The sequence below is a fragment of the Nymphalis io genome, chromosome 21 (assembly GCF_905147045.1).
Source record: "Nymphalis io chromosome 21, ilAglIoxx1.1, whole genome shotgun sequence".
Classification (NCBI taxonomy): Eukaryota; Metazoa; Arthropoda; class Insecta; order Lepidoptera; family Nymphalidae; genus Nymphalis; species Nymphalis io.
In genome coordinates, this window is record NC_065908.1 from 3,882,786 (window position 1) to 3,906,393 (window position 23,608).

At 31.2% G+C, this 23,608-nt stretch overlaps 1 protein-coding gene across 1 annotated transcript in view; it reads left to right on the forward strand.

The window, feature by feature from the left end:
* The window catches only part of LOC126776671 (uncharacterized), a 109,646-nt gene extending 94,250 nt beyond the window's left edge, over positions 1 to 15,396 (forward strand). Inside the window, exons 14-19 of the mRNA XM_050499293.1 lie at positions 1,934 to 2,170; positions 2,352 to 2,735; positions 10,010 to 10,294; positions 10,660 to 10,818; positions 11,786 to 11,923; positions 12,334 to 15,396. Coding sequence (XP_050355250.1) covers positions 1,934 to 2,170; positions 2,352 to 2,735; positions 10,010 to 10,294; positions 10,660 to 10,818; positions 11,786 to 11,923; positions 12,334 to 12,675 — 1,545 coding nt within the window. The 3' untranslated portion in view covers positions 12,676 to 15,396. The remainder of the gene's footprint in view (positions 1 to 1,933; positions 2,171 to 2,351; positions 2,736 to 10,009; positions 10,295 to 10,659; positions 10,819 to 11,785; positions 11,924 to 12,333) is intronic.
* The last annotated feature ends 8,212 nt before the right edge of the window (positions 15,397 to 23,608 follow it).

Below are 23,608 nucleotides of genomic sequence, written 5' to 3' on the forward strand. Positions count from 1 at the left end.
AGTTAATCTTAAGGATTTCTAAATAGACACAAAATCGCACCAGTAACGGTAATACTTAACGATACCGTAACCGTAACAGCCTGTGAATGTCCCACTGCTGGGCTAAAGGCCTCCGCACCTCTTTTTTTTTTTTTGAGGAGAAGGTTTGGAGCTTATTCCACCACGCTGCTCCAATGCGGGTTGGTGGAATACACATGTGGCAGAATTTCAGTGAAATTAGACACATGCAGGTTTCCTCACGATGTTTTCCTTCACCGTCAAGCACGAGATGAATTATAATCACAAATTAAGCACATGAAAATTCAGTGGTGCTTGCCCGGGTTTGAACCCACGATCATCGGTTAAGATTCACGCGTTCTTACCACTAGGCCATCTCGGCTTTTACGTATGATTATTTATTTGTTTATTTATTACGTAATAAAATTAACAATATGCATATTTTACACAAATAAAAATAACAGATTTAAAAATAAGGAATTAAGTTTAAGATAATTTAAGCACGATACCTTTATATATTATTTTCAGGATTTATTCATCGCAAAATTAATCGATATTTTTTTTTTTCTCTAAGCACAATGAGATCTTGAATTATGTCAATGCCATATAATATCAATAAAAAAGGATAATATTCATAAACGATTGTAATATTTTCACAAACTTCCTTCACACTTTTTTATATTGTATTATTATAACGCAATATACAATTTATTTATCGAGTAAAGCCCGGTTACAATATTCAAGAAACTTTTTGCTTACGAATAGTTGAAGAGTAAGAGTGGTGTTAACATTTTTTACTCGAACACCAGTATTTGTTATCATCACACGTTTATCATACTACCTGCTTGTTAGGCATCTGATCCGTAAGTAGCAAATCAATTTTACCGAAATACGCCACGAAGATAATACTACATAAGCGAAACAAACAGTATAATAAATAACATTCACTAGACTTATTATTTTTTCATTATCCCATTGATAAGAAGATAGAGCAGTATGTATTTCTCTTCCATTCATCTCTATCTCTACTCATATCTTCATTTACTCTCCCTCTATGTCCATCAAACTTGCGGTTATCCTTATGAAGTAAGCAAAAGTATTTAACTTAAAAAAATTGTTTATACTATTAGTAATAATATATATGCGGTTTGAGTGAGTTGTGAATATCACTGTGACAAGTGACGCGTCTGAATGATAGCAGCTGCTACTCCCATTTTAAATATCGTATATATTAAAATCATTATTTAAATCGCTTTCGTTAGGCAGATAAATTGCAAGTAATTTTTTCTTGATTGTCATGTGTCTGCATACACTACATTTGGATACACATAAACGCTATCTGCATCATGCATATGTTGGACAGGTGCATAAGCCTCCTTGCCGACGGCAGCTGTTTTAATATGCTAATCTGACTTATAAATATAATGCAGGATATTTAAATTGCTCCGAATAAATATATTCCGCCAAAATAAAATCGAGGAGTTTTCGTAGAACCCTGCCTTTTTAATTGGTAGTTTTAATTGTCAATTAAATTATTTCGGCTGACTTATTTTATATTGAATGATGTAAATATTCAAATTAATTACGATAACATATCAAACTTTCTGATGTATATTAATTTACGTATAGTTTTACGATTTTCCTATACGAAAAGACCACAACAATATACCGGAAATCATGAATGACTTGGTGCCTTTAAAAGAGCTGTGAGTCAACAAGCGTGGAAACGTAACGATGTATTAGAGGCATTCGGGAACGGTTAGTTTAGCAAGCATCATCATTGTAAGGAAAATCTATTTTTAAATTTTTAATGACGATACATGCGTTGTTTCAAAAATAACATCCGTTAATTTTTACTTATCCAAATATGCGATAAAAGTGTATCTAAATATAACTGTATTAATATTTTGTTTTTTTTTTTTTTTTTTTTAACCAGGAGGAGTGGGCCAAGATCTCGGAGATAATGGCTTCATTTGGAAGCAAGCTCGTCCGGGAATCAGTTTTCGTGTCGGAACTTGAACAGGAGTTTACGTCCCGGCTCGGCCTCAGCTGTTCCGAATCAAGCCTGAGTCCGTCTGTAGCGTCGAGCTTAGGTATCTGGTTATCAGGACTTGGGATGCACGATTATGAACCATTGTTCGTAGAGAGCGGATATGACGACATAGATTTTATCGTGAGTAATATATGTTGCTTACTTTTAGAATTAATTGTTTTTGTTATTTTTGACGTTAATAGCACTTGATTGGTTAACGTCATTGCATGCTTCTTTCGCGTACTATTTTATTTAACTACAATCTATATATTTAGAAATATTTATTTATTTTTTGATCGCAGAGATTGATATTTATTTTCAGAATGGGATCCTTAACGATAACGACTTACGTGAAATGGGTATAGAAGAAAACGACAGACAGAAGATACTCGAGTCAGCTACACAATTACCTCTTAAAATAACCGAAATAAGCAATAACCATAACAATAATAATATAAGTAAAAACCAAAACGAATCAGTGGATGATTGGCTTAGGACTATAAACTTAGAACAATATAGTGATACATTTAGGAAACATTTATACGTTGATATGGATAGAGTGAAACGGATCTGGGAGGTTGAATTGACTGCAGTTCTAGAAATAAATAAGACTGGCCATAGGAAAAGGATATTGTGTTCGGTGTCCGGAGAACAAAACGGACCCGTTAACAACATCGAAGAAATTAATACCGATCTCAAAAACTTGGTAAGTTTGTCAAATTTTATTTCTGTTAGATTTACACATGCTCAAAACCTTTTTTTTTACTGGTGGTAGGGCTTTTTGCAAGCTCGTCTGGGTAGGTACCACCCACTCATCAGTTATTCTACCGCTAAACAGCAATGCTTGGTATTGTTGAGTTCCGTTTGAAGAGTGAGCCAGTGTAATCATAGGCACAAGGGACATAACATTTTAGTTCCCAAGGTTGGTGCGCATTGGAGATGTAAGCGAGGGTTAACATTTCTTACAATGCCAATCTATGGGCATTGGTGACCACTTACTATTCTATTATATAAATATATGCAATATTATTATTATAGAACAGGGTTAAAGATAAAAAAAATATAGATTTATATATATTCCATATATCCATTCGATTTGCTAATAACTCCGCTATATTATATAATACAAACAGTTCTTGTTTAATATAAAATATTGCTTTATCATTATTTCACTTAACTACTTGTATCCACTTTAATTTTACTTCCGAAGTTCACACGTCAACTTCGTTAACATTGAAAACGTTTTTTCACGAACACCACAGATTATTGGTATCTCGACCAATGATATCATGTCAATTCAAGGTTACGCTTGTTTATTTATCTTTACTTCTCCTTCCATTGGAATACACTCGTCTTAACTTAACCAGCGTTGATAACGTTTTAATATCACTTGTGCGATTTATAAAATTTAAGAGCATCGCCTCAAACGTTTTTTGGCAAATGATTCATAGGAATTGTTCTCAAGGTTAATTGACATCATCGTATATTTATCACTGTGGATAATAAAGACTTGTAATAGAATAAAATAGATTTTTGCTACCTTCTAAGCAATGCTCTGGAAATGGATAGTAGGTTCTATTAGTGAACTTGTGACTTCACTTGAGTGACAAAGTGACTTAAGAAGTGTGTTTACGAGTTCTTTCTATGTTTTTATTTTGTTTATCATTAAAATAGTATGTTTTATCTAATTGGTCAATTAGTGGTATTTGAAGATCTTAAAAGGTTTCAAATTGACACACTACATTTTCTCATAAGTACGTCAATATATGTCATATCTATATGTAACTATTTTTTTTTTATAAAACAAAGGTTTAGTAAAGTGGAAACTCTGTGCTTGCTCGGTTTGAACTCGCGATCTACGGATTAATATGTTCTATCAATTGTGCTGTATCGGCTTAAAAAAGAAAATTAGGGCACAATGTTATTTAAAATCAGTTATATCCAAACGCACGTTGATGTTACTTCAATTTCACCTTCGAATAATTTTGATAAAGTCATTTATATAAGACACTGTGCCAACAACACGTCCTTGGTCTGTCTGTTCGCCAATTTAAGCATATATATATTCTAAACATGGATGTAGTCTGCGCGCACAGACTGACACGGCAATAACACTTATCATGCATATTAATAATGTCTCCCAGACATTGCGTAATAGAAAGAAAAAACCGTTATAATTTCAAACTAATTTTTTTCCTGTTTGTGTTGACTTTGTATAAGCTACTGTGAATGTGAGGGTTTTGTATTACTCTGTTAATACAAATACAAAAACGGGTAAATTATAAGATAACCGGAAACTTTCTAGCCTTAGCCATGCAGTGGGACATTTACATGCTAATATAGGATATTTTACTAGAAATATAGGCATTTCTTACATTTTCTTATATGTAACTTACAGCAGTACAAGTTATTTATTTAAAAAAATAAATGGTTATAATAATGTTGCGGATGTAAAAATCCTGCTCGGGAAAGGATAAGTTTTTAATTTATTAACTTTTATAAATGATTAATATAATAAATTGTAGTCTAATAAATTATCTCTATTAAACACAATTAGGTTAGCCACAACATGCAAATTTAATAAATAAGTAAATAAACACATATTAATTATAATTACTATAATTTATTTACATAAAAATTATTTACATTATAAGCAAAATAATCACAATAAATCAAAATTAATAATAATAAAATTACAAAGCATGAACGTCGAATGTTGTTAATTGAACGTTTCATCCTGACAATTTGGACGACCCTCGTCCACAATTTGACAAAAGCTTTTTTTGCCGAATTAGAGATAAAATATGCATATAAATAAATAAATTAAAGAATATTTTCTTCTAAGTTTATTATTAATATTCGTACTTAATATATGTGCATATCTTCTATAAAATACTAAAATAAATTCATTTACTCATTTCATGATAATCGCAATACATTATATTGCGATTATTATGCATTATATGCAATGATTTCAATTAATATATCGTAAAAAGGACATCCGATGACGGCTTGGAATTATTATCGAGGGAGTTGATATGATACTTGATGCTCACGTTATGAAAGAGTAATTGTGAGTTATCAAACAAATTGATTATTTTTAAATTAACTTATTTGTCCTTTAAGCTAAATAGGTACTTTATCTCGGATGTTTGTGATTTAATCGAAATCTACATACAGATTTTATGACTACTTTAATTTATATAATCTATATATTCTATATCAAACATTAATTTTACAATGTCGTGTGCAGACTTATAGATGATATACATATGCTAACTTTCTAAAAGTTATCACAAAGGTAACATATAATAAATATAAAAAAGTAGCACAATCTAGATAGCAATATTTTTTATCACGGGAAACTTTGTGTTATAAATATAAAAAAAGGTAATCAATATGACATCCAATAAATCAAAGCTCACCCGAAGAATAAAACCATATTATACATCGAGTTAGTATATTAATATTAAAAGACTCAGATTGCCTTCCCATCAGGCTATGAGTATGACTGAAGAAGTAGAACTGCGTTTATTTTCACATTGACATGTGTTGGTCATTCTTCAAATGAGGTCAGGATGACAATCATTACATTTGTAAAAACTAATATTTATATCGTACGGTCGTTGAATAAATTGTTACGTTTTCTAGTGCGCTATTAATGCGTTCATTTTCATCGGATTCCGTCGAGGCGTCGATAAATGTTGACAAAAAATTAAATAAATATTGCAATGCCTGCAACGTTTTATTATATACATATTGGCAGTACATTTTTTTTAGAAGTCGTCACAAATTATATAAACTTTGTACGTCGTTACTTAAAGAAAGAAATAATAGTTTATATGAAACAACACATTACAGACAAAGTACCTTCCCTAATGCAGCAATAAAATAAAAATCTGATAAAACTTTCACTTTATATTCATATTATTTCAAATCACATTTGAAAACCATTTGTCGTTCATAAGGACACGATTGCAAACGTTGAATTAATTTAAAACAGGACATCCCTTCCCATATACGTTTTATTACATCTTTTGAATTGAATCATTATATTGATATTATCATAATATCCGTTTATATTAATAAACCAACTGCGCCCCGCGGTTTTACCCGCGTTAAATTTTTGTTACACAGATAATAAATATGTATGTAAACTTTAAAATAACTATTGTGACTCAAACGATTTTAATGGATTAAAGACTTAACGGTACCTTGGAATACTCCATATAAATATTCAAATATTTGTATATTTTGACCGTTTCGATCGAAATTATCCCAGATAAGAAAGATAGCAGAAGAATAAAAAGCTGAAAGTTTCTTCTAAATGAGACACTGGTTTCGGCCTAAATCAATTCTGTAACTCAATTTCAACCCCTGTTTGTTAACACTTTCGGCTGTTCTGGTAGAATAAAACAAATATTGTAAATAAATAAAATCTTTGACGTAAATTCATTTTTTCTGTATTTAAATTCGACTCTTAATCCAAAAATATATCGAAATTGTTCGGATTCGTTTTCTCAAATGAATACTCAATATTAATTATTTTGTTAGGACTCTAGTTCATTTCAAGTGTTAAATCTAAGAATTATTTATTTTACATTAATAATAAATATTGATTATTCATTTAAAAAATAAAATTACATATTTGAAATTTTAAAATATTTTAACTCAATCGACAGTTAATTTTCATACATTTTACAGAGCTGATGATGATAATTATGGAATATATAGATGGAATGGATAGAAATAATAAACGCTCAGGATGTAAACATAGTCATTATAAGCGTAATAATATCGGTTTTCAATGTTGACGTGCTAATGACGACACTATGTCATATAAGTACAGTTCTAAACATCGATTTTCAATCGAGATATTTTCAAGTCAACTATGTTTTAAGCTGTATAATTCGATATTGAATTAAAAAAACAATATAAAAGCTTTTAGCACTGCTCAAATGAGTAATGTTTTCAGGGTTCATGTATGAATGTGTTTCTATATTCTATCGTAACTTTTAAACGCCTTAGATTTGTATGTTCCTTACATTATACAAACAGTGGCTATACTTTTTTAAATGTTTTAATTTGTTTTTTTTGGAAGTCAAACTGCTCAAGACCTGTTAGTTACGATGTTTTGAGTTAAAATTATTAGCAACGTAAGGTGGTCTAATTTGTTTAGTAATGTGGTCATAATACGATTACATCATAAATCCTTCTCCACCTGCTTCTCTTCACATACTCCATGTTGCTCTGCGGGTTGGTGGATACACATGTGGCTGAACATCATTCCACACCGCAGGTATTCTCACGATGTTTTGCTTCGTCGACCAACGCGAGTTGAACTATAAACATAAATTAAGCACTTTAAAACTCAGGTGCTTACTTCATTATTTTAATTTACAAATTCAATGTACGATCCGAGGGTACCATAATTACTTAATACTCATTGTGATACGATTATCAAAGACGTACTAACGTAAGTCATTTGTTTTAGTATTTTTTGATAGAATAAATTAATAGTTTATAATTATTTCGTGTCATGTGTGTCATTTCATTTTTGCATTTTGTTACCCCAGTGCGGTGTCACCCTTAATCTCTCTATCACGTCACTTGAAGTTTATTAAAAAGCCATCAGCGTAAAATCCATAGGGTGTTAAAGGTAATCTCTCAAATTGCTCATCTCCTGCTAATTAAACACGTGTGTTACCCGGCAACACCCCAGGTGTGACTAAAAGTAGAATATTGTAATGACGGGTAATATCGTTGGAAAATTGAACACGTGTTCCGTTTAATATACAACTAAGAAAGTTACAAATTATTACTGAAGGTAACACTTTGATAGGTAAAATAACGAGTTTTGCTGTAAATATATATTGAAAATTTCGTTTATTTTATTTAAAAAATATATATAAATAATATTGAACAAATATAATGGTACTGAAATATCGTAGTCGAAATTGTCGGAGGAAATTCGGCCACATAATAACGAGACCACAGTGAAGTGGCGTGGTGGAAAAAGCTGCAAATTATATACGAGCAAATCTTAACAGAGTTGCACAGCCGCCCAGTAGTGGGAAACTTGGTGCCGTTACAATTTTTTATTACATTTATTAAAATCGATAAATCTTTTGTTTTTGCTGTAAATTTGTAGTGTATTTTTTTAATTTTGTATATTATAAACATGTCTGTACATAGTTTATTATTGAATGTAAAAATATAATAAAGAAAAAGTTTTACGTAAACAAATAAATCTTTGAAATTGATATGTTCGTTGAAACTAAAACATTAATATACTTTCAATTTATATAAACATTTATATAATCTCATTCAATGTAACATGATAATTGAGAAGATAATTAACAGTTTTCAAATTAATTTTACCATATTTTGTTTGCTTTAATTTAGACTTGTTATTATAGAAAGAAATCATAAATATATTAATTTCAGAACATAATCAAATTTAAATAATAAAGAAAGCGCCTTTTGAAATATACATTTACGTATATAAATACGTTATGTACGTTATGTATGTATGTTTGTACGTGTATTTTTAAAAGGTATAGTCAAGATCTTTTTTTTAATTTCACACGTCGGCAACCCTGTATGGGTAATTAGTGCTCAATTCGTCTATTCAGACCGCTATTCATTCGCCGAGTGAGCCACTCTACACAGCCCTAACTACTGGTATGAGGTGAAAACGGTGGAATACATAGGTTTTGTAGAAAGAAAAAAATCTATGTACATTTACTTAAGCTGCAATATATAGAATTGTTAGGGGTTTTATTAGTGCTAATGAATAACGTCCATTGCTTGGGTACTTTAATATTACTGCACTATATTCATGAAAATAACTGATCCACTAAATTGGAATATTTTTGCAATATGGTATAGATCTACCTTTTTTATAATGTATTGAGGGTAAAATACAAAGTGGAGAATCATTGATAGAATGCTATAGCGTAAATTGTAAGTAAAAGAAAGAAGAAAAGACGTAAGTTATTTATATTGGTGCGGAGTAAAATATTCACTCATATATATATGTACCTACGTGTCTACTGGTAACAACCTCTCGTCAAGGACTCTCTTTAATCAATTTTCATGAAACATTTGTTTCTTATGTATTAAGATTAGATTGGGCGAATATGTCTATATGAATAAAACTAAAGACAAAGACAAAAAAATAAAGTAATATTTACATATATTTAAATTTTAGTTTTTTTTTTAGAAGTCATAGTTGTTTTTATTTTTATCAAATAAAATAATGTGAAAATTCATAAATTAAATTTCAACAATATCTAAACCAAAAACATCTATTTTTATTCGATGAAATGAATGTGGATATAATGAATTATTTCTTAAAACCGATGAAGCCTAGTACACGTGAAAGGCCGAACGACTCCCTATCTCCCTTAGCATTGATGTTCACTGCAACGGAAGATTATTCTATTCAAAGCCCAACTACATTGCTCTACCATTTTTTACTACCGTCAAATGACACTCGTCAAATTAGATGGTTGACACTGTCAATTATAACCTTTTGTGACTTACGTTTCTAGAGGCTTAATTAAAATTTCACGCTCGTCTACAACGCGTTTTTACGTCGGAACATTTTTGTTTTACACTTCTGAAGTGTGAACTGTTTGATTCAGTTTTCGTTTTTGTTTCAGCCTTTGTTGGGCACTTTTTGATTTAATTAGCACTCTTTCGCGCGTTGTGTTTTTATATTCAGGTAGTCGATAGGTTATTACGTTGCTTTAACGTCTGCTCTGTAATGAGTTTCGCGGTTGTGATACATATTTTGTGTTAATTAAGGTATTTCTTTCTTTTGTTGAAAACAAAATTTGTTTGATTTCTTTTTTCTTGTCTACGGTGTGCAGCTGTTTTGTTTACTCGTTACAATACGGCTACTTAAAACATAATTGTACAAATAACGAAGACTATTTACAAAATAAATTTTTCAATACATTTCATTTGTTTTAGAAAAATAATATACAACAATTAAAAGAGGAAATTAAGGAAAAATTGCCTCCTTCAGAAAATTTAAAACCTGTCCCACCCCCTGTGGTTCCTACACTTGCACCCCCTGGTGGGGAGACTTTGAAACGGAGTAAGAAAAACAGACCGGCTCCTCAACCTCCTCGACCTTCAGACCTCGAAATTCGAGCGCCATCTGAGCTCCTCGTGGGAGTGCCTGGCGCTTTAAAAACGCAATGGAAACATCAGCCGTTTGTGCTAGTCACAGGCGCTGTGACTTATGTTGCTAATGTAAGTATTTTATACTGTTCAATATTATAATACTCGTGTCTCGTACTTAAAGGAGAATTATATTTAATATTAATATTCAACCTAATGTTTTTAATTAAAATTAAACGAATTCTTATTATGTGACAAACATTTTATAATCCAAGTTTTTGGCTCTAATTGAATTGCAAAACCAATGCCAGTTTGGGATTTTTGTTTCCTTTAACGTGCAACCCTTTTCGTTTATTTTATCTGTGCCTGCAGAATGCAGCGTGAGCTTAAAAAGAGTTGCTATTGCTCGTTATAAATCACCAAAATAGAATAATCACTGTAAAATGGTTTGAATTAATCAATAAGACTTAATAAACAATATTTTTCTTTTTTAATAGTATCTAGGGTCGACAGTTGTGAAAGAATTAAGAGGGACAGAATCTACGAAGAAGTCAATCCAGAAGTTGAAGAAGTCTACCAAAGAACCGCGTGATTCGCCTGATATCATTCTTTCGATAAGTTACCGAGGGGTCAAGTTCCTAAATACAATTACTAGAGTAAGTATGACAGAAATGTACATCAAATTAAATTCTAAGTATGTAATAATATAAAATATTAAAGGTAAAGGAATCTAGGCTCTTGATTAATACTCAATTTTATTTTTTACGCACACTACTTTTTAATCTCTATTCTTCCCCTGTTTTGTTTTAGAATTATTTTCAAACTGGTACAAATAATCTATCTCAGCTTTATTTACGTTCAAAAAATCTTCGTGCAAAGAAACTTTCTTTGAAAATTAACCAAGCGTATAAAGAGCAATTCCCTACGGTGACTCCCTCAGGGAGCTAAACGAAACCCCTGACATTGCCCGTTTGATTTTTAATTATGGAACAACGTTCACACTTGATCGATCCACTCGGCTATCCTTTGTGTTTCTTACAGAAAAAGGATTGTTTTTTTAATATATTTTCGAGGATAATTTTTATGTCAGAAGGCTTCACGGTTAGTTAGGTCGGATAATTAGTGTTACTCGCTTGTCTACCCACGAAACAAAAATTGAAAATTCGTTTTAACATCGTTCGAAAATATTTTTGTATTGTTTAATAATAAAAAAAAACATCAATTTATCAAATACCAATACTTTGTATTTGACATGTATATATATTTCAAATACCGTTGAAATATCTAGTTGTTTTTACGGTTTATGGCTTAAGAAATTATTTCATAAAAAAGTAATACAATTACTTAAATATTTGAGACAACAAGATTAACATACTTAAATAAGTATCAGTAAGTAATAAATCAAAAATTATTACAACAAATATATACATACACATACAACAAACGGGCGGTACGCAAAAATAAAGAACAACAAATTAACAATTACAACGTGTATGACAAAACCAAAATGCAATATTACGTACGTCGTCTGTGTATATAGATTTTCACGTTCAATTCCATAGTTTTTATAAGAATATGTTTTTGGAACATCTAGTTTATCTTTTACTCGTTCTGTACCCTTAGGAGCTGGTTTGTGAACATGAAATCCGTAATATCCACTGCGCGTGTCAAGACGCTGACGATCTCACCCACTTCGCTTACATCACCAAAGACCACACCACTAGGAGCCACTATTGCCATGTCTTCAGAGTTGCTACCATGGTTAGTATCATTGATACGAATTATCATATCATTACTTGTATTTCCTGTAAGTAGGTATTTTATTTGATAATTGTAACAATCTCTTTATGACTTCAATTCTATCACCTATTTTTATTCAGATAAGTGGTTTTCTTTTAAATTAAGAAAAGGTACAATCATATCTCTTTTGGCTTCCATTAGATATAGGTTTCACAATTTAGATCGAAACTTGCAACTTTTCTAACGATGTTTAACGTTATAAAACCTATTTATGCTTTTGACTATAAAAATATATAATAAAATAATATACAAATACGTTGATACTATATAAGTACATCCTATTTTGTTAATACGAAGCTCATGGTATAACGGAAGAATCTGAATCTGAAATAGAAAAACATGTAAAATTAAATTCTAATGATCTTTTTCAGGATCAAGCGACAGAAGTAATACTAACACTAGGCGAGGCTTTCGAAGTGGCGTATCAAATGGCACTACGGGAACAAGCAAACAGAGTGAGAGTCCCTCAAGCCATGGCTAAGACGCCAACCCACGACCCCACCACCACCACGAATAAAGAAAAACCAAACGTCAATCATGGCAGGTCACATTCCATAACTGAAATAAAACTAAACGGACATCAACTCAAGATCGCACCAATACCCGCTTCGTTGTCGAACGAAGATTTCCAATCTTCCAAAAACTCCGACGGATCGAGGAGTCCCAGGACGCCCCTCCTCAAAGCGCCCATCGCGTCCACTGAAGAGTTGTGAAAGGAAAGGTAACGTTTACTAGTAATAGGGTAGAATTTCGAAATTAAAGTAAAAAATTCTTTAACATTACACGAATATTTACCAAAAAAATTAGGAATTCGTTCCTTGTAGCTTATTTAGCAGCTGTTGTTGAAAACTTAAATTCTGAAAACGAATTGTCTGTTGATGTTAAAACTAAAGTTAAATAGATTAATGATACCGTTGAAGTAAAATGAATTTCGAATGACGGCTTCGTCATTTCTAGAACATTCTAATTGAAAACTAAATATGATATTGCTAAATTATATCGATTGAAAAATACTGTTACGAGATCGATTCTATAGATCTCGGATAACGTTATTAATGTAAATGCGATTAATAATAATAGGCCTAAAAGTTTGGCTTAAAAATTTTTGACTCTCTGATTTGTCTTCCGATTTTATTCAATCGATATCGTCTTATCGATAAATTCTCGAATAGAATAACTTAGTGCGGCGATTAAATAATTGAATGAATACATTTTGTTTTTTTTTTTATTGTTGGTAATATTTTTAGATGTTAGCGTAAGTATATTTGGTTTTCGACACTGCTTTTATGAACCGCATCCTTATTAACGGACTTTATTATGTACTATATTAGGTAAAATGGGGATTATTTGCTATTGAATAGTAAAAATCTAGCGGCTGTTATATTTATAGTAGTTTCTATTGTATATTTTTGTTTTGTAAAATGTTTTACAAATGAAGGAATTGGTTCACTAACTGCAGTTATTTCAATGCTTTTTGGTCCAAGTAAATTTAATAATGGTATTATTTGTATGTTAGTTTTTAAGAGTATATCATATCGGCTTTGTTGTTTATATCGACTTATATGTTAGTCGAATATTATATATAATAAAAAAAAACGTCTGAAATAAAGCACAAATATTATGAATTGGATTAAGGTATTTATATATAGCCTTGGATTCATTTTTAATGGTTATAAGACATATAGGCATTTGATGGGCTCATTTACAACTAGTCTGGTTTATAAATATCATAATGGTTGAGTAACTGTTATTCCACTGTTAACTTCCGTATGTCTTCTAATATCTTAAACATAGTGAAAGATTTTTCAAAAATAAATTTAAATAATTCGATAAATCGTTTATTACATACATACAGGCCTAATATAATCTAATCATATTTTAAAATGTTACCAATAATTCAAATTATTGTATATAAGTATTAGTAATCGTGTGCATAGAATTTAAACAGTGGGTTGTTCAACAATTAGACAGTAAATTATTCATTTAACGTTTAGTACATAAAACATATCATACCATTGTTATGTAATTCAATAGAACAAGCGAAACTCCATTATCCGGAGTATATAAACGGAGCATCTTCTAGAAGTACAAATGATGATATCGTACGTACTTCTAAGCGATGTAATAATGTTACTTCAACGTGTTTTACTTCTAGTTATATTGTGAGGTTATAGTAAGTTGCGTATTGTCTTATAAATGACAAAAAAGTATATATATATTTGAATTTTCAATGTTTTCTCTTCAATTATTGCAACACACTTGCTCAAAATAATCTGTTAATATTAATGTGATTTCGATTCGGTATTGTTGTCATTATTGTATTTTTGTTAATATTATTTAAATTCAAGGTATTTGTACACCATGTGATATGATAAAGTAAATGAAATAATTAAAAACATAGTTTTTTTCATTGAGAACTCTTTGCCCTTCGCTTATATATTTAAATTATATGTAGCGCAGCTTTTTATATAGTAATAGTAATAAATATTAAATGCTATATAAGGTTTTCAATGTATTGATATATAATTTATGAATTGTATCTATCGATGTTGGGTATGACGTAGAATATGATATATATATGTAATAGCAATATTATTATATTATAATGCAAATACGAATTGTGCCAAAACGCAATAATACAGGTCGAATACGCCAATATTCAATGAACAGTTATTTTTTTATGAAACAAAAAATAATATAGAACATTCTAGATCAATCTTTCGACTGTTTTTTTTTTAAATAGCCCTTTAATTTTTTTTAAATTAAATGATGATATTTGAGGTGTTTTTTTAATATCAATTAATGACAATACATATTATTTTTTTAATGTAGTCAAATTATTTATTGACGTTTTTGATACATTATAACCGAAACAGACTCTGATAATTTTTATAGTGTTCGATTATATAATAAATATTATGTACTTATAATTGTAATAGCTCATATACATTAAAATATAAAGTAGAAATAATTTTAGTAGATATTTTATTAAAAAAAAATGTATACCAAAGATTTATAGAATACATTATATTATAATTAGTATATTATATTGCATTAAATTAATATGGTTTGTTATGATAATATTGTAATTTGCAAAACGAAACACTGCCGTCGAAACGAAGTTTTCTCATTAAGTAATCTGTGTAATTTTATATATTTATATTATGTAAATATTATTTCATAACTTATTTAAATTAAACAAAAAAAAAAAATCATTAAATCTGCTATATAATTTATCACAAAACCGTATTTATTATTGTACAAAATGCATGCTTTTAAATATTTTAACTATTCCTCTTCGAAACTCGCTTCTAAGTACCTTGATATTATATATGACTATAGTTAAAGTATATTGGTTGTATATCCTATCTTTTATTTATAGTAGAGTACTATTCTATATTAGCTGAAATTATCCAAATGAGTATCTATTGTAAATAAAAATGCTCATAATAAACGATTAAATATATACTTGAAGTATTATTGAGTGATTGTGTTTTTTTTTTCTTTTTTTTTTTTAATTTTTGTCTTACGAGCAAATGTTTCACCCAATAGTAAGGGCACCACTACGGGATATAAGATTCTATGTCCATTGTACGGGTACAATATACAATTGATACTGTGCTCACTGCGATAGGTTTTACTTGGATTATAATCAATATGCAAAGCAAAAATTATATTTAAATTTGACTTTTCATACCTCAATATAGTAATATAAAACATTGATAGGCCGTAGAGTCCAGAGAGTACACAACAATATTAAGTATTTCTGTTTGGCGGTAGATTTTGTGATGAGTGGCTGATATCTATCCAGTTGGGCTTGCACAGAGCCCGACCACATAGTGATCAGCGAGGCGTATTTCCAATGTAATCAACATACAGCTTGCGACAGCAAATTTCCGATAAAGAATTTTTTTCGCAATCAATGCATATTATTTAGTTTCTGTTGCACTCTATGCTATCTTTACATGACCCTCACATTTTTGATTTGATTATAATAATGTATCTTAAACGTAGGCGGTGATTTAGTTATACCAATAGGCCTATATTATCTACGGAAAGCAATGGAACATCGCAATCAAATTTCTTCTAGGTATCAACGCTACAAGTATTACAAACTCAAAAAAAAAGCAGGTACGTAAAATAACATACATTAATGATTACTTTACACATTTCATACACTAATGATATATTTCGGATAACTTTAGTTTAAAATTATGCGGAGCAAAGTATTTGTATTATATCAAATGGAATCTAAATATTTTAATTAAAATAGACTTAGAATGTACTTATGAATCGTCAAGCTCTTTTTTTTTTCACTGAAAAAAGGCATTTACGCGTTTCCCCCACATGAGGTGGGGGTGTATGTGGTACTCGCCGGCGTTGAAGGCGCCAGAATACCCACTAAAAAACCAGCGGTATCCACTCCGTGTTGTCGAAGGGGCCACCGTGGCGCACCGACGGTTGGCCCGCTCAAGCGGGCCTCCATTCCTAGGGGGTTCTCGGGGTACGGAGTACCCCCCTAACACCAGCGGCACTTACGGTGGGGGAAGAAGGTGCGCATAGCGTCGGCGCCTCCTCCTGGGTCTTCTTCGGCGGACCGAATCAGCGGCAGCTGACCTCGCCTCTCGCTCTCGCTCCGCGACCTCCTTCTGCAACATGACACTTGCAAAAAAGGACCAGCACCTCTCTATCCAACACCTCTCGCTGCCAAGCATAGCGTTAATCACGCTCGGCAACGAGATGTCTCCGCCAACTATCGCCGCTAGGGTATGCCTCTGGGGCCCCCACGCAGCACACTCCGTCAATGTGTGATGTGCCGTGTCCAGTGGCGCACCACACCCATGGCAGGAGGGTGATATTTCCCGCCTCGCTATCCCGTGCAGGTACTTACCGAAACGGCCGTGTCCGGTAAGCACCTACATCGTCAAGCTCTACCACCAGTTCGGACTGTTAATTCTACCGAGAAGAACCGGCAAGAAACTCATTAGATACAACTTAAAAAAATATATGTATAAATTACATACAATTAGTTAGTTCGGACATGAGATCTAGCAACCATTCAATCCATGCATTTTTGTAATACTCCTTAATAGGTTGTGATACTAATTCTCTATGTAAATATCTATCTCCTCTGTGAGCCAGTGCAGTTACTGGCACAAAGGCCATAACATCTTAGTTCCCAAGGTTGGTGGTGCATTGGCTATATAAGCGATGGTTAACATTTCTCACAATGCCATGTCTATGGGCGTTGGTGATTTCGCCTTCCTATTCTATAAAAAAAGGAAATTGCTATTTTAAAATTACTACTAAGGTAAATCAAATCAAAATATTAATTAAATAATTCTTTATTCAAGTACGCTTTAAATCGTAATGTTACAGTATCGGATTAAATGTAATGCTAACTAATTAATTATGATAAATTTGCTTTACCATTTGCTGTTCATTACAGATTTTTGGCAATAAAAGCGTAAACATTGTTACACAAATGAATTACAAACCCTATATTTTAACAGTAAGGTTAAATCACATAAAATAAATTCTCGACTTAACAAAGATTTCCATCTATCAGCTACTTTTTAATGTCTGAATTTACTAGTAGAACATCATTGACATTAGCATATTAAATTATTGTTAGTTTAATGATGATATCTTTTGATAATATACTAAATCCTCTTAAGCAGTCGCATAACAAATATATCTATCTACATTCATATCGTTTATCGTTAAAAATCAATAAGAATATCGTAGTCGGAACTTAATAATTTATTCAAAATCCAGCTAAAACATCCGACGATAAATCACAGGGAACATTTAGCGGCTATAAAAAAGCAGCTATTTATTCGTGGGCCATTAGCTTAGCCGAAAAAAGGTTGAGTTTTAAGCGTCATTTATTAATCGCTCTTGTTCAGGCTCGATTACACTTATAGGATAGATGGCGCTGCTGGTCTGCTCCTAGCCTCAACGTATTGACTTAATTAATTGACGTGATTTTATTAAGGGAGTTTTATTTAGGATATATTGTATTGGGAATGTTCAGGTTTAAGCGATAAAGGTTTCAGTGTAAATAAAAAATAAATGACCGTTTTGTGTATTAAAGTTTTTGCAATTGAATATATCTTAGAGGTTTTTAGTATAAAAACAATAAATTGAGAGTAGTAAAATTATACATTTCAAATGTTAAATAAATACAAATGTTTTCGTATAAATAGTACTTAACGTGATTTACTTTAAAAAGTTATATGACAGACGATTTTTTATTCTCAGCTTCCCAGGGAATAACTTGCTTTTTAATTACATGAATCTCCTGGCCATAAACTCTCTTTATGCAAAAAATTACGTCATTCTCTGGCTTTGTTTTTGCACAAAAAATGGGAAAACTTAACAATTGTACTTTCACATTTACAATATTAGTAGCGGACAACATTTTCGGTCAAGCGATAGAGTTTCCTGTGAAACATCATTGAAGGTGAGTTTGTTTGTCAAGTCTTCGAAATCGATTTTTAGAATATTAGTTGTAAACAAACGCGGATAGCTTGAAACAAATTTCGTTTATATTGATATGTCTTATATATATATATTCTATTTTAAATTATGAAATAAATTTTTTACCATGGTATTGCTATTTTTTAGTAGGAATACATCGTGAGTAAACTGCTTGTGTTGAATGAAACATTGAAGTAGCGTGGTGAAATAAGCTTTAAACCCGCTCCTCAAGAGGAGAGGACTTCGCCCAAAAGTGGGACATTTTCAAGGTACAACTTACCTCATCTAACCACTTTAAGCACTTTCGCAAACTAACGATAAAATATAAGCTTATTTACTGCTTAGAATTATTTAAGTAAAGTGCCTAATGAGACGAGAAATCGTTGAATCATTCTGACTCAGGCGATTAAAGGATTTAAAGTATACCAGATCTAAATGGCTAACGAGGCTAATCAGATTCTTTTAACCCAATAAGATGGGGCAGTGTATATATATAGCAACTACTGAAATAAATCGTCTGGGCATTATTTATATATAATGTATTATTAAGCTGTTAGGTTAGGATAGTTAGATAAATTCATATTTTAATAGGTTTAGTAAGTGTGTGTGTGTTTATAAGTATTAATTTCCATTGGCAGATAAGCAGTATATTACAAAAGATTAATCTATTATATTACATACACAATGATAAAACATTCTTTGGTTTGTTACGTTACAATTTATAACTTGATTTATTTTGACAGATATAATTTTGCCTAAAAATCAGTAAGAAATAATAGAAGCGCATACAAAGAGAAAAGCTAAGTGAATACGACTACATCGATATCTTCTAATCTCCACTTGAAAGCTGTCGCCCTCGTACCAGTAAATTCATTATAATAATAATAATAATAATATCCTGGGACATTTTTTACACACGGCCATCTGATCCCAATTTAAGCTTGTACAAAGCTTGTGTTATAGAAACCAGACAACTGATATACTACATATACTACTTTTTTTTAATAAATACATACTTATATAGATAATTACACCCAGACTCAGGACAAACAGACATGTTCATGCACACAAATGTCTGTCCTGAGTGGGAATCGAACCCACAACCTTCGGCGTGAAAGGCAAGTATCTACCAACCACGCCAACCGGCTCGTCACTCGTTACTAATGAGATATTGTAAACATTCATATTAATTAAATCTAATTGACATTTATTTCAAAGCAATAAATAACTTAAACCCCTCTTGATATTCTACTCTCCTCGTACATTGAACAATACAATTTCTGGCTGCAAATATTATTATATTATTTTAAAGAAGCGCTGAAGTTGCTTGGTCAAAAGCTTCTCAACACTTATTACCCTGATACTTTGAATATATAGGATATACGAATAATATGTAAGTACAATTCTGACTGACACGAAGGGTCGGTGCCAAAGCTACAAAAATTGTGCGTAACATATAGTTTCCTAGTACAATTAAAATTCATACTAACTAACAAAAAATGAATAAAAAGTTAATGTCCGAAACTGATTTAACACCGCCAAAAAAATTACATACATTCCTTTTATTATTCATGTATGAAGTTAATTTAATTATTATTATTTATTTCGTTAAAAATTTTTACTATATTATTAAATAAGTAGAATTTCTCTACCTATTATACGTTTGATATAAATAAATCTTATGATATAATACAAAATGCACTGTAGACAACACGATTTCCTTCCAAGTATATCAAATTTAAAACTGATTGACTATAAATTGTCAGTAAATAGGTACAATTACCGATTGCAGGCGGAACGCCGATCACACGAGCGAGTGGTCGAGATGATCGCTGTTATATTGCGCCTGATGAAAAATTTCCTCTCCGACTTCGAAAAGTTACCGATGTGAAAATAGCTGATATATTATACAAAAACATATGTCAATTGTATAGTAATGATTGGACTGTTATTTGTATGTAAAAAACAAATGACACACTATTTAGCTTTTAGCTATAATTTGCTTATATTTTAAAAGGTACGCAAACTATCTTCTAACGCGTCTAAATTTTTTTTATTATGCAATAATGTCATAACATTTATAATTAATTTTATTAATTTATAGGGTTTATTAAAAAAAACACAAAAAATTTTAAGAAATCAAACTCAATGGTTACTTTGTATAATTCATTCGTAAGAAGTAAGTTAGAATACTGCTCTGTTGCATGGAATCCGTTTTATCAAATTCATAAGGATAGGTTGGAAAGAGTACAGAAAAAGTTTTTAAAATTTTTGTCATATAAGGACAAGAATAAAAAATATTTGAAAAATACTCTGATATGTTAAAACGTTACAACATGAGTACACTTGCAAGTCGGAGAGATGTGATGGATTTGTGTTTTCTACATCAGGCAAAATAGACTGCCCCGATCTTCTCAGTGAAATAAAATTAGTTATACCGAGACAGAGTTCAAGATTTGTGAACATACCGACTTTTAAATGTCGGTTTTCACGAACAAATATAGGCACAACAGCGCCTTTAAACAGGGCCCTTAAAACGTATAATAATGTTTATAAAGAAGCGGATTTACATTTGTTTGGTGATGGCATGGGAGCATACAAATTTAAAATAAAAGAATATTATGACGGATTGCATATTTAAATTTAAATGTCAAAGTACTGCCACGAATGGTTCATTAATTAACTCTTTTTTGTTTTTTTTTTTTTTGCGTTTTTGTGTATAATTTTTTTATCATAATTGGTATGTCAGTTTAAATTTTTTATTTTTCGTATATGTATATTTCTTTATTCTTCCTCATTTTGTTTGTATACGTGTTGTTTTCCTTACGCGATATCTTTAAAAATGTTACGTTGGAGTGAACTAAGCTGAAAATGTGAAATTGCATTATGAGTTAGCCTATAATTGCGATATATAGTGTTAATAAGTGTCATTATTTGGAATTGTTATTTTCTGGGACAGACATGTCAAAACATTGTACATTGTGTTGGCTTCCTATAAAATAAAATAAATAACTAAAAAAAAGTTTTACTTATTTTACGAAATTGTTATTAATTTAATATATATGATGAATCTATTGTAATCATTTAAATGTAATTATCATCGGAACCTTAAAGCCATTTATTTGGGGTCGACGTAGTGTGCTTAAAGAGTTTTGAAATAAAACGGTTTCAAGCTTTTGTGACCGGCGGCTTTCGTGTTAACCCAAGTTAGAAATGCTCTCGCTGATGGTGTGGTTCCTACTACCACACGGTTTGTTGTCGTATTAAGTATAGATGGATCTATGCATTCAATACAACAATTAAAACCATCAAACTGCACGCTACATAATGTTTAAATCACTTCAATTATATTTAAAATAATGATTTAAAAACGTATGTATGTATGTGTATGTTACACACTATACAAATAAATGAAATCGAAGTCCATATATGTGATTTCAAATTCGTTAAACATTATTTTAGGCATATTAATAGGTAATAGTATGACAATACTACCAAAAATCCAAGTAATCACTGAAAATATTTTTTGGGTTTTTCGAAATTCCTCAGGAATAGCATAATAACTGTGGTTTTGTTTCCATTGATATTGTTAGGTTATTTCTTAATTATTAATTCCATGTACCTGTAACACAAACTGGTAAAATTACGGACCACAGATAATAAATAAATAATCTATTAAAAACCCTCTATTTATAATTAACTCGATCACTTAATATGTATTTCAAAATGCTATGCAATGATTCTATCTTTATATAAAATCGATACCCTATAACCGATATAGATATCACTGCACTGCAATTACTGAGTGTACAGACGAGATGCATCACACGAACCAGCGGTCGGAATGATCGCCACGTTCCGCCTGATGAGAAATTTGCTGCGCGCCGACATGGAAATATTGCCAATGAGAACTTACCATGCCGTTAAAGGATGCTTAAAATTTATAATAATAAGATTTTTTTAAAATTATATCTGTTGTCTGAATGGTCACGGAAAGAAAACTTAGTTCTCAATCGGATATCAATGGGTTTATTCCATGCAAGCGTCAATGTGTTTAATTTTATAACTCATCTTTATAAGTTTTGATTGCGCTTGTGCGCCAAAAGCGTCATCTGTTTAATATAATTTATTTATATGGAATCGATTCATTATTGTTAGTTATGTACTAAATTAAAATACGGCAATCTTTGCACTTAACAGGGATACTTGTTAAAATGTTAAATAAGAAGGAAATTAAATGTCATGAGTTCGTTAAAATATGAATGTACTCGTAAGAAGTATATAACTACTTAAATGTACACGAGTCGATATCTGCGATATTTTGTGTGTTTATATTTTATAATTACCTATCTTATGATTGTCTCTAATGTTAACCATGTCCTGGGCTTAAATTCTGGGTCGGGTCTATATTCAGTTATTCTATCAATAAATTCTCAGAAGATACCCAGAGTCTGGAATCTGGATGTGTTTAACTGCCTGTGCTTTTAAAATTTTATTCAGGTCCATTTTTCATTGGTCGTAAAGTCGTAAGTTGTCCGGGTACCGGGTCCAGGTTGGTACCTGGACCCGGACTGGATCAGATTTTGATAGTGGACCTACGTTTGCGCAAACACTTATTAACTTAAATATCTCCTACGACTCTTCGTTAAGAATAGCCACCACGGGAACCACTGAAATATGTTCTTATGTAAGATATTTCGTATAGCATTGTGCAAGCTCGTCTAGGTAGGTACCACCCAATCATCAGATATTCTACCGCAATCAGCAGTATTTGATATTGTTGTGTTCCGGTTTGAAGGGTGAGTAAGCCAGTGTAATTACAGGCACAAGGGACATAACATCTTAGTTCAAAAGGTTGGTGGCACATTGACGATGTAAGCAATGGTTAACATTTCTTACAATATGTTCCATTTTAAAACGTCACACATAGAATATATATATTGACTAGAAAACGAGTCTCATAATAAATTATTGTGTGTTGTGGAATTCAAATTATCTTCATTTCTAACACAGTCGTTACAGACATACATACTTTGTGATGTTAGTGAGGAGTACATTCCACATCGAGCTCTGTATCAAAGTAATTAAGTTTACGGCTCTACGTAACTCTTTGACGTGTCATGTCTTTGAAAATGTATTCCGTTTAAACTTTAAAGGGAATCA